Source organism: Sapajus apella, unplaced genomic scaffold, assembly GCF_009761245.1.
Source record: "Sapajus apella isolate SASKATOON/1434 unplaced genomic scaffold, GSC_monkey_1.0 scaffold37, whole genome shotgun sequence".
Classification (NCBI taxonomy): domain Eukaryota; kingdom Metazoa; phylum Chordata; class Mammalia; order Primates; family Cebidae; genus Sapajus; species Sapajus apella.
Window position 1 is genome coordinate 6,204,697 of NW_022436977.1, and position 12,928 is coordinate 6,217,624.

At 41.2% G+C, this 12,928-nt stretch overlaps 1 protein-coding gene across 1 annotated transcript in view; it reads left to right on the top strand.

Annotated features, from left to right (window-relative positions):
- The window catches only part of MYO1E (myosin IE), a 232,332-nt gene that overhangs the window by 106,441 nt on the left and 112,963 nt on the right, over positions 1 to 12,928 (top strand). Inside the window, exons 3-4 of the mRNA XM_032297293.1 lie at positions 4,042 to 4,131; positions 9,276 to 9,370. Coding sequence (XP_032153184.1) covers positions 4,042 to 4,131; positions 9,276 to 9,370 — 185 coding nt within the window. The remainder of the gene's footprint in view (positions 1 to 4,041; positions 4,132 to 9,275; positions 9,371 to 12,928) is intronic.

A 12,928-nucleotide genomic window follows, 5' to 3' on the forward strand; every position in this document is an offset into this window, starting at 1 on the left:
AATTTATCTAGGATAAGGTGGCAACAACCACATTCCCTTTAAAACTGAGGGAAGGAGTACCCTCCTCCATGGAATGAGCTTATTTTCCTGTTTGTTTTTCCCTGGGGTTGGATGTAGACGTGAAATAACCATCCTCCTCTTCTGAAGTGAAGATGGTTGTATTTCTTAAAAATTGAGTTTATGATAAGAATCATTATTACCTCATTCGTTAATTGTTTGGCTCTGTTGCCCAGGCTGGAGTGCTGTGGCATGATCACGACTCACTGCAACCTCGACCTGCTGGGCTTAAGCAATCCTCCCACCTCAGCCTCCCGAGTAGCTGGGACTACAGGCACACACCAACATACCTGGCTAGTTTTTAAAAAAATTTTGTAGAGATGAGGTCTCACTAGATTGCCCAGGCTAGTTTTAAACTCCTGAGCTCAAGGGATCCACCAACCTCATCCTCCCAAAGTGCTAGGACTACAGGCTGGAGGCACCACACACAGCTCATTCATTCAGTTTTGATTAGGTCCTTACCATTTGAAAAGGTACTTGAAAAATCCACCTAAGGGAAGTAGGTTTTTGAGTATGCAAAGCATCACAGAATCTAACTTAGAAGAGGACCTAAAGCTATCCAATTCAGTCCCCCATTCACTCTGCATTAAACTTCCAGTTTAAGGTTGCCGTATAAAATTCAGGAGTGCTGATTAAATTTGCATTTCCAATAAACAAGGTACTTTTCACTATAAGTATGTACTGAATGTTATTGGGGAACATACTTAATTGGGACATAGGAAGAATACTTAAAAAATATTCTTGTTTGAAAGACTTTCCAATTTAACTAGGCATACTGTATTTTTATTTGCTAAATCTGGCTACCAAGAATAATAACATTAACACAACAGTACCTGCTTATCTTAGACATTGTAGCTTGTTGATTAAGAATATGGGCTCGGGATCCAGAGTGCTTGAGTTTGAATCATAGCACTGCCACTGATAGTTTGTGACCTTAAGCAACTTTTAAAATTTCTCCATGCCTTAGTTTGCCTGTACAGGTTAAGTAAACTTACTCTGAAAATTCCAAATTTGAAATGCTGCAAAGTTTGAAATGTTTTGGTAATTGACTTGATGCTCATCAGAGCATTTCAGATTTTGGATTTTTGGGTTAGGGATGCTGAACCAGTGAGTGTAATGCAAACGTTCCAAAATCTGAAAAAAGCATTTTGGATAAGGCATAGTCAGCCTGAAGTAAAATAGGGTTGTTATTCGGTGTTAAGATGTAAGTGTAGATGTGTTGGATTAATTTTATGCCCCCTTATTGAGTCTTGGCTGTGGCATCATGGACATCTTACCTGCTTGATAATTTTAACAGTACATTTTTGTGTCCTACATTTTACCTCAAACAAAGCAAGCCACTAATCTATCATTGGCCTCATCTGACTTTGGCTATTGGGAATACATTTTCCATGGCCCCACTTCCATAACTCTTCAGTAATTTTCAGTCATGGCTTACTGTCTCATCAGCATTTTGTCTCAGCTCTGTGGCCTGCCCCTAGACCAGAACTGGACACTGCTGGATTGGTCTTAAAATCATCTCATCTTCCCTAATAGCAATTCATGTTCAACCCTTTAAAGTCTGAAGATCTTTCTTGCCAGTGACAAAGAGTAGTAAAATCACAATCAAGTAATCCTGCATGCTCTCCTTTTTATATACACAATAATTTAAAATATTTTCTTTAAAAAAAGTATCTGGGCCGGGCGCCGTGGCTCACACCTGTAATCCCAGCACTTTGGGAGGCCGAGGCGGGTGGATCACGAGGTCAAGAGATCAAGACCATCCTGGTCAACATGGTGAAACCCCGTCTCTACTATAAATACAAAAAATTAGCTGGGCATGGTGGCGCGTGCCTGTAATCCCAGCTACTCGGGAGGCTGAGGCAGGAGAATTGCCTGAACCCAGTAGGTGGAGGTTGCGGTGAGCCGAGATTGCGCCATTGCACTCCAGCCTGGGTAACAAGAGCGAAACTCCGCCTCAAAAAAAAAAAAAAAAAGTATCTGATAATATCCATCTCACATTGACTTATATTCAGTAATAATAACAACACTGTGTCTAATAGAAACTAACAAACCATTGCCTCTGAAACAGCGCCTCTCATGTTAAGGAGCCACACTTGAAAGATCCATCATAATTTCAGATATTACCATGATAAAACATGCACCTTAGAGGATATTAAGGGAAAAGCCACTACTACGTGCTTTGCTCAGACACAGTGCTGAGCATTTTATAATTATTTCATTTAATTATAGTGAGGCTGTTACGTAGGTCCTGTTTTATCTCTATCAGCACCAGCCCATCTGACTCAACACCTGGGCTGGTTTTTGTGCTACACAAGTCTTAATATGTAAATATAAAAATTTCCACCTGTGGGAGGCAATCTCGTAGTTTTAAGTCTTTATCTGAAGCTATATATTTGCAAATAACTTTCTGTTTAACAATTTATTTGTAAAATTTCCAAACACCTTAATCGATCATTGAAAGAAACAGCTTTGAATGTGTGGTGTTTTTTTCATTTTTTTTTTTCCTCCATGAAGTCAAGGAGTTTTTTCTGTTCTGTTTATTTTGTCCACTGTCATATCCTGAACATCTAAAACAGTGCCTGGCATGTTAAGTAAGCACCCAATTCAAATTAGTTGATAGTTGAATGAATAAATGGAAATATTTTTCGTGTGATCGTAAGTCTTGATTTATTTTGGCACATCAAAATATGTTGTGTTAAAATTTTAAGGCCCAGGGTAAATATAGCCTCTCTGAGAGGCCTTCTTGGATTCCCCAAGCAGAAATAATACTTTCTTTACCTAAACCTGATGTAGGTGGGTTTATAATTTTCTTCTCTGAAAACTACCTTATTTATGATTATTTCTGTTGTTCTGAGACACGGTCTTTCTCTGTCATCCAGGCTGGAATGCAGTGACGTGATCTTGGCTTGCTGTAACCTCTGATATAGGCTCTCTGCAACCTCTACCTCCTGGCCGCAAGCGATACTCCTGCCTCAGCCTCCCAGGTAGCTGGGACTACGGGCACATGCCCTCATGCCCAGCTAATATTTTTTATTTTTGTTGTTGTTTTTTAGAGATGGAGTTTCACTGTGTTGCCCAGGCTGGCCTCAAACTCCTGGCCTAAAGCCATCCACCCGCCTCAGCCTCCTAACATGCCAGGATTACAGGCATGAGCCGCTGTTCCTGGCCAGGAAATTACCTTATTGATGCCTTTTAAGTCCTCTAACCTTCTGGAGAACAGAGCTGTTAGCTCATCTTGTATCCCTGTATTTGCTAAATGAGTAGATGAATTTTTTTTTCTGAGACAGAGTCTCGCTATGTCACCCAGGCTAGAGTGTAGGGACGAGTTGTCTGCTCACTGCAATCTCCGCCTCTCAGGTTCAAGCGATTCTTCTGCCTCAGCCCCCTGAGTAGAGTAGCTGGGATTACAGGTGTGCGCTACCATGCCCCACTAATTTTTGTATTTTTAGTAGAGATGGGGTTTCACTATGTGAGCAAGGCTGGTCTTGAACTCGTGACCTCAAATGATCTGCTCACCTTGGTCTCCCAATGTTCTGGGATTACAGGCGTGAGCCACCGAGCCTGGCTGATGAATGTGCTTTTAGGGTACCTAACAGATACGAAAGTTCAAAGGAAAAAGTGCATATCTTTTGAGGGGAGGACTGGTAACTGCTTTTTTCACTCTTTGGCCATTTTTGCTTTGCTTTCTTTTCTCCTTGCTGTACATGTTACCAATCTTGAAAGAATGTGCTTTAATCATTTAAAATAATGATTTCATTTTGTAGTAGCTTGATAATTAAATTCATTAGTCTTCCTGAGGAGGAACAAAGCCTATGCTAGTTGGATGATTCCTTTTGTCTTTATTTGTAATCTTTTAGAAAACAAGTACACAAGCTTTCCACTTGAATAGTCATTACGAATTCTTGATAACGTCTGATTATTAATTTGAAAAATGTGTAGCTATGACGATTAATGATGGACCTTAACTGAGTTTAAATTCAGACATACATAGGATCCGTATTAATCTCAGTCAACCCTTTCAAGCAGATGCCATATTTTGGAGACAAGGAAATTGAAATGTACCAAGGAGCGGTAAGTTACATGTCACATAAATTACTTCCTTATTTAGGGTTTTTATGATGCGGATATTGTTTTTCTTGAAGTTAGTAGTACTTTTACACTTTTTTTTTTTTTTTTATCCTGTATTACTTATTGGGAAAACTTAAGTGACATTGTTTATTTTAATGATCTGCTTTTTATTTTTATTTGTTAATTTTAATTAATTTTTTTTTTTTTTTTTTTGAGATGGAGTTTCGCTCTTGCTGCCCAGGCTGGAGTGCAAGGGCACAATCTCGGCTCACTGCAACCTCCGCCTCCCTGGTTCAAACGATTCTCCTCCTCAGCCTCTCGAGTAGCCGAGATTACAGGCATGTGCCACTAGGCCCAGCTAATTTTGTATTTTTAGTAGAGAAGGAGTTTTACCATGTTGGTCAGGATGGTCTCGAACTCCTAACCTTGGGTGATGTACCTGCCGTGGCCTCCCAAAGTGCTGGGATTACAGGCATGACCCAATGATTACATGCCTGACCAATGATCTCCTTTTTAGAGCACAGCTCAAAACTTAGGAGTGTCTAGTATTTGAGCCTTATTTGCATAAAAAATGAGTAAATGGGCTGTTGGACCTACAGCTTAGGGATCTTCCTCCTTCCACATATGACACAAAACTCTAAGGAATAAAAATCGGTTATAGGTTAAAAAAAAAAAAAAAATAGAGCTATGGGTACTGATTTGCAGAATCAGAACTATTGTTAAACTATAACTATGACTTGAACGTGAAAAATGAATCTTGTGTTACTTCATTTATTAATTTGATCCTGGTCCCTATTCACAATCGGCTCCATAGCCATTTCGGTTGTGTTGTAAAAATGGAAGCTGTAATTCTCCTTAATATATTTTCTTCTTTGGTTCATCACTTCCCCAGGCCTCCCCATCTCTGCATCTTTTTCTTTCGTTTTCCTTCCCTCTTTGCAGCAGAAGCACAAGAGCATTCATTAATCCTGACCCCTAAAAAGCAAACAAAAGAGAGCCCACACAAATTCATCAGTTGAAGTGGAAGGCAATTTACCCGGAGCAAAAGCCCACCCCATTGTTGCCAGATGAATGGTGCTGGTCGCTGGAGCCGAAGGAGGCTGCCACGCGAAAGACCTGTGATAATGCTGCCTTTATGGGAGCCCAGCACAAGGGAAACACTGTCAGCAGAGGCTGGCCCTGCCCTAGTGCACCGATCAGCAGGCGCACAGAGCTGGCTCGGCGTCCTCAGTGTCAGCCAAGACGCTGTAGATAGAAGTGCGGTGCATGTGTGTTTCTCTCCAGTTTTCTGAAAAGGGTTGCCATATACACATCCCTTTTAAACTATTTATCTTTTGAAGTGTTCTCTTTAAAGAAATGTATTATTTCTAAAAACTATGCTTAATTTTACTGCTAATGGTAACAGATTATTGTAAAACTGGTATTTACTGAGTGCCATATACTATGTTATACTTGCAACAAGAATGAAACAGCCCTGGATGCTGGCTGTGTTATAGTGTCTATCTCCATTTCACAGATGAGGAAACTGAGGCTCAGAGAAGTGAAGTACTAAAATCTGCTAAGTGGTGGAACTAGGAGTTGAAGTCAGGTCCTGATGACTTGGAGAGTCTCAGGGAAGAGAAGAATCAGGGAGAGGAAATGCCTACTCTAGTTTTCTCATAGATAGCTGAGTGGTTCAATAAGTCCACAGATGGGAAACCAGTTTGGAAAATATAGAGTGACATGCAAAGGTCAAGTATGACAGTTCAGCTGTGTCGAAGCCTTACTGGGCAATGACTTGCCCATGCCTTTCCCCATTGCCCATAGCTTTCTCGCCACCCTTGTTCCTTCCATTTTCCATCTTCTTGTCTTTCTTACAGTCCTCTACTTTCTAATTTTCAGAGTCATTAAAGATAATTGTGCACTTGAGACCAGAACCCCAAAATAATGGTAACTGAGAGGGACCCTAAGGCTTAAAGTTTTGGTGACAGTCTCACCTAGTGAGAACCTGACCTAAAAAGGGGATTTTTTTTTTTTTTTTTTTAAGACGGAATGTCGCTCTGTTGCCCAGGCAGTAGTGCAGTGGTTCTTTCTAAACTGACTGCAACCTCCACCTCCCAGGTTCAAGCAGTTTTCTGCCTCAGCCTCCCAAGAGGAGAATTTTTAACAAAATTATGAGAGGCCGTTGTTTTGGACTAAGCTCATGCACTAACCCCTAATAGACCAGACCAAACCAACATGGGTCACTCATGTTAAATATGACATAATCAAAACTTTAAAGAAACAGACCAGGAGATGCCAGCAGGAGGAGGTCCCCTCTACTTTAACGCTTACAAAAAGTAACCTATAGTCTTTCTTCCCATTTTACAAACCCCATTGTTCTGCTATTTCTCAATGATATTCAAGAACAAGTAAGTACATCTTTACAATGGTGACAGAGTGACATTAGTGCCTAAAGTTTTGGTCAATATCTGAAAATTGAGAAGATGACCAAAAGTGGGAAATTGGACTGGGCATGGTGGCTCACGCCTGTAATCGCAGCATATTAGGAGACCAGGGTGGGAGGACCGCTTGAGCCCAGGAGTTCAAGACCAGCCTGAGCAACGTGGTGAGACCGCATCTCTATTTAAAAGCAAAAAAAGTGCAAGAGGGGAATTGTTAAATTAAGTTTAGCGTAAAGCTGCCTCCTTACATATTTTAAGTTTAGTCTAAATGTTTTTTACTTTTCTTTTTTCTTTTGAAACAAGGTCTCTGTCACCCATGCGGAAGTGCAGTGGCATGATCTTGGCTCACTGCAGTCTCTACCTCCAGAGCTCAAGTCATCCCCCAACCTCAGCTTCCCGAGCAAGTAGCTGGGACTACAGGCGCACGCCACCATGTCTAGCTAATTTTGTCTCTGTTGTGGAGAGAAGGTCTTAGTATATTACCCAGGTTGATCTGAAACTGCTGGGCTCAAGTGATCCTCTGGCCTTGCCCTCCGAAAGTGCTGGGATTACAGGCATGAGCCACCACGCCCAGCCCTAAATGTTTCTCTGTACACAGTGAACTGTAGCCTATCCAGATGTATAAACAAACTATAATCTACTCTTCTGCTAATCACTGAGTTTTGGGCAATCAAAGGTGGCCAGCAATTCAAACTGTGTTCAAATAAGGCAAACTCCGAAGTGTAACTAATCTGGCTGTTTCTGTACCTCACTTCCATTTTTTTTTTTTTTTTTTTTTTTTTTTTTTTTTTTAACGAGGAAGACTCTCATTCTTTCACCCCGGTTGGAATGCAGTGGTGCGGTCTCAGCTCACTGCAACCTCCACCTCCTAGGTTCAGGGAGTTTTCCTGCCTCAGCGTCCTGAGTAGCCGGGATTACAGGCATGCGCCACCATGCCTGGCTAATTTTTGTATTTTTAGTAGAGATGGGGTTTTGCCACGTTGGCCTGGCTGATCTCAGACTCCTGACCTCAAGCAGTCCTTTCACTTGGGCCTCCCAAAGTGCTGAGATTACAGGTGTGAGCCAGGGCCAGCCCTCGCTTCCATTTTCTGTACATGACTTTCCTTTTTCTGCCCCTAAACCTTACAGCATATGGCAGCACTGGAGACTCTCTGAACCTTTTCTTGTTCCAGGGCGGCCACATGCACGAGTCATTCTCTGCTCAATTAAACTCTGTTAAATTATAATTATAATAATCCTGCACAAGCAGTATGGACTAGAAGTTCGTCTAAATCCATATCCTGAGGTCCCCTACAGACATCCAGTTCTGACCATAAGGTTAAGGCAGAGATAACATGTTCTGGTTCCTGCGTAGGATTCTTTCGTCTACCAGGTCTAGGCATAGCTTGCAGCGCTCACTGGGTACTTCCCCCTAAGAGCCCCCTGCCCACAACTTGGGAAGAACGCTGGGTGTTGGATACAAAGTCCCCTTGTCCTAACCCCTCCCCATCAAACTCTCATCTTCCAGAACACGGCAGTGAGCAACAACTTCTAGCCAGGACCCCTTTTCTATAGTAAGTCATTTCACAATAAAATGGGTTAAGTAAGTTAAGCTTTACCTTTGTGTATCACTCTACCTTGTCAAATTGTTTTCCCATCCATCATTTACATTGTGAGACTTGCAGCTTGGACGCCATTATTCCCACAGTTGTAGCTCACTGCATCCTCCAACTCCTGGATTCAAGCTATCCTTCGGCCTAAGGCTCCCAGGTAGCTAGGACTGCAGGCGAGTGCTACCACACCCAGCTAATTAAAAAAATTTTTTGTAGAGACTAGACTCCAAGTCCTAGGATTTACATGACTCTTCTGCCTCAGCCTACCAAGTAGCTTGGAGTGATTACAGGCTGGGAGTGTTCTTTCCCCATATATACCCAAGAAAGTATTTCTCTTTTTAGTCATTTTTGAGGTTGTGATGAAGGTGCATGTCAAGAAATTGAATAAAGCAGGGCTGAAGTCAGCCTGATAATTTATTAAGCATGGGAAATGTATTTAGTTTGATATTTGTGCATAGCTAAGATATCCTATTAGATGAAATCACAAACCCAGGAGAATATCTTAGTGTGGTAGGATTTTAGGAATTTTTTGTTTCCAGTAGAGATGAAACAAACTGGCTTATCCCTTTAAAGAACCACACCTCCTTGCCCTCTTCTTATGGAAAGTTTTAAGTGTTTTTCCTGATCCATAGATAATCTAACCTAATTCCTTCTGAGGCTCCAGAATCTACAACGTGGCCTCTTAGAAAAAATTACATAGGAATTTGGAATTCTGGTGGATGTCAGATCTAGGTGTGTGGCAGGCCTCTCCTAAGACCTGTTGCCCAAGTGTCTACAGAAACATTTAGAAATGGACTGTCAACTGCAGAGGTGTTTATGGGTGGAAGGGTAGGGTGTTGGAGTGTCTGAAGACGCAGGGCACATCCGGAAGGCTGAATCATGCGTGTGCCTACGGAAGACTCGTAAATTCCATCTTAATTTTGTGAGGGTGTAACTCTTGATGACCTAGGAAATTTTATGAATTCTTGCATCATGCAACCTTTAAGATGTAATTATAGGAAGTGGAACTATCGTGCTTGAATTCATTTCCAAATTCAGGGAAAGAAATGTGTTGCCTATCTGACCATGATTTTGTTTTTATTTTTTTATTTTCTTCTTATTTATGTGTTATTATTATTTTTTGCTTTTCTAGGCACAGTATGAAAACCCACCACATATCTACGCCCTTGCAGATAATATGTACAGAAACATGATCATTGACAGAGAGAACCAGTGCGTCATCATCAGGTATGAAAAAGATTCTTATCAGTGGGCAAAAAGGATATGAGACTATGCCGTGACCATGGATCTCGGTCGATAAGCAGTGGTTTTGCGACAGCTACTGATGTCAGAATCTGGTTAATGTGTTTGAGTAACAAGCAGGTTAGCTGCTTTATCTTGGTTTATTTATAACTCTGTGCAATAGAGCTGCAGATCAGAAAACTTTTGAGCTTCTGTGGGGTTGCAGTAAGTATAATAAATAGGTTTTCGCTGTTTAGTCAGATGGAATCCTTTTCTCTAGGTCCCTGTTTTTTCTTTCCGTTCATAATTTAGTAATTCATATTTGAATATTTTTCATGAACTCTGTCATTTGTATGGAATGCAGGGGTAGATTACTGGTAACTGCCAGCATGAGGAGCCTGTAGACATGTTTCATAATCCCTCTAGTCTGACATGGCTCTGAATCCTGGCTGGGTTTAAGTCAAGCCTGTTCAACCTGCAGGCTAGGACAGCTTGCATTGTGGCCCAACACAAATTTGTAAACTTTTTTTTTTTTTTTTTTGAGACAGAATTTTGCTCTTGTTACCCAGGCTGGAGTGCAATGGCACGATCTCGGCTCACCGCAACCTCCGCCTCCTGGGTTCAGGCAATTCTCCTGCCTCAGCCTCCTGAGTAGCTGGGATTACAGGCACGCTCCACCATGCCCAGCTAATTTTTTTTGTTTTAGTAGAGACGGGGTTTCACCATTTTGACCAGGATGGTCTCGATCTCTTGACCTCGTGATCCACCCGCCTCGGCCTCCCAAAGTGCTAGGATTACAGGCTTGAGCCACCGCGCCCGGCCTTGTAAACTTTCTTAAAACATTATGAGACTTCTTTGCAATTCTTTAAAGCTCTTCAGCTATGATTTGTATTAGTACATTTCATGTGTGGCCCAGGACAATTCTTCTTCTTCCGATGTGGCCCAGGGAAGCCAAAAGAGTGGACACCCCTGGCTTAAGTGCTTTTAAAATTCTGCTTACTTACAAAAATTAGCTGAGCATGGTGACACACGCCTATAATCCCAGATACTAGAGAGGCTGAGGCTGGAGAATCCCTTAAGCCTGGGAGACGGAGGTTGCAGTGAGCCAAGATTGTGCCACTGCACTCCAGCCTGGGTGACAGAGTGAGACTCTGTCTTGAAAAAAATAATAAAACTCTGCTTACTAACGCCATATGGGGCAGCTCATTTCTGTAAGCCCCGGAGTTCGAGACCAGCCTGGGCAACATGGCAAAATCCCATCTTTACAAAAAAAAACAAAAATTAGCCAGGTACCTGGTGTCATGTGCCTGTAGTCCCAGCTACAGGGGAGGCTGAGTGGGGAGGATCACTTGAGCCATGGAAATCAAGGCTGCAATGAGCTGAGGTTATGCAACTGCATTTCAGCCTGGGTAACAGAGCAAGACCCTGTTTAAAATAAATAAATAAATAAATAAATAAGGCTCACATCTGTAATCCCGCACTTTGGGAAGCCGAGACAGGCAGATCACTTGAAGTCAGGATTTCAAGACCATCCTGGGCAACTTGGTGAAACCCCATCTCTACCAAAAATAAAAAATTAGCCAGGCATAGTGGTACTGCCTGTAGTCCCAGCTACTGAGAGGCTGAGCCATGAGAATTGGTTGAACCCAGGAGGCAGAAGCTGCAGTGAGCCAAGATCACACGACTGCAATCCAGCCTGGAGGACAGAGTAAGACTCCATCTCAAGGAAAAAAATGTCTGCTTACTATTGTAAATATTTTCTTTTCCTTTGTATTTTTATTGTGAATATTTTCAAACACTAGAAAGTATAAGCATCCATATGCTCATCAGCTAGAATTTGACATTTTACATTTTTCATACATATTTGTGTTCATCTTTTTTAATTTGCCTGAGAGATTTTTGAAAACCTTTTATTATGGATAGTTACAAATATACACAAAGTGAGAAAGAATAGTAGGTGTCCCTCTATGTCTATTATCTATTTTGCACAGTTACCAATATATGGCCAATTCCGTTTTATTTGGTCCTCCCATTCTGTCCCACTTGATTACTTAAAGCAAATCTGGCAGGGCATGGCAGTGGATTCATTTCCAAGGTCAAGAAAAGATTACATATAATCCTGGCACTTTGGGAAGCCATAGGACAGAAGAGTCACTTGAGGCCAGGAACTGGAGACCAGCCTAGACAACATAGCAAGCCACGTCTCCATAAAAAAAAATTTTAATTAGCTGGGTGTGGTGGTACACACCTATAGTCAGTCTAGGGAGGCTGAGGCAGGAGGATTGCATTAGCCCAGGAGTTTGAGGTTACGGTGAGCTATACTTGAACCAATGCACTCTAGCCAGGCTGGACAAACAGCCTGTCTTAAAAAAAAGAAAAGCAAATCTAAATATCCCCTTTATTTGTCTGTAATTAATATGTGCCTCTAAGAAATCATTCTTACCACACCTTAAACATGAAGAATTCTTTTATAGTATCCAATATTATCAGTATTCCAATTCCATGCTTTTCTTACAGATTCTTTCTCATAGTTTTTATTTAGTAACCAAACAAGGTCCACATACTGCACCTGGTTGCAACGTCTCTTCGGTCTTATAACTATTTTCCCTTCCTCTTTTTGTTTTCTTGGGTTTGTTTAAAAAAAAAAAAAGTTTTCCCCTATTTCCCCCCAACAGACCCCAGTGGAGGGTGGGGAGTTGGGGAGAGATAGCATGGGGAGAAATGCCAGATATAGGTGAAGGGGAGGAAGGCAGCAAATCACACTGCCATGTGTGTACCTATGCAACTATCTTGCATGTTCTTCAAATGTACCCCAAAACCTAAAATGCAATTAAAAAAAAAAAGGTTTTTGTCCTGTAGGTCTTGCTACACTCTGGCATTGCCTAATTGTATCCAGTGATGTTGCTTTAGTATTCCACTGTTCCTACACTTTTTGTAAATTAATAGTTAGACCTAAAAGCTTGATCAGACTCTGATTCCATTTTTGGCAAAAATAGCTTTATCAGTGATGCCGTGCACTTCCTGCCTGTTGCTCTTTCTTCGTGTGTCCGGGTTGTCAGTGAACCCATCTGTTATAAATCATTTCAGAGCCATTGTCTAATTAGTGGTTGAAAAATATTTTTTATCTAATTCTGTCATTTTTCTGCATTTATTAGTTCTTTTATTTGGTCACCTTAAAATAAAAATATATGGGAAAATTAGACAAAACACTGGATTCTTGCTCAAGGATTATCTTCAAGATATGTAGAAAAAAACACACTGGATTCATTGCCATTACGCACCTATTTTCAGTACAATCAACTGTCACCCTAGTAGTCTCCCAAGCTAATGTGATTCATTTTCAGTATTATTCCAAACTAGTGGATTTTTAATATTGTACCTGTTTAACTACACTGCAGTTATACTTTTCAAGGCTAGAATGATCTTATTGTTGAACTGTGACTTTCTTTTATCTTAGCTCTTAATGTCCTTTGGACATGACCCCAGTAGGCTCAGTTTCCTTCTTTAAGACTTTGCAGCTCATCTTGTGTATTTCCTGTATATTGTGTATGTCCTATGCAAGAT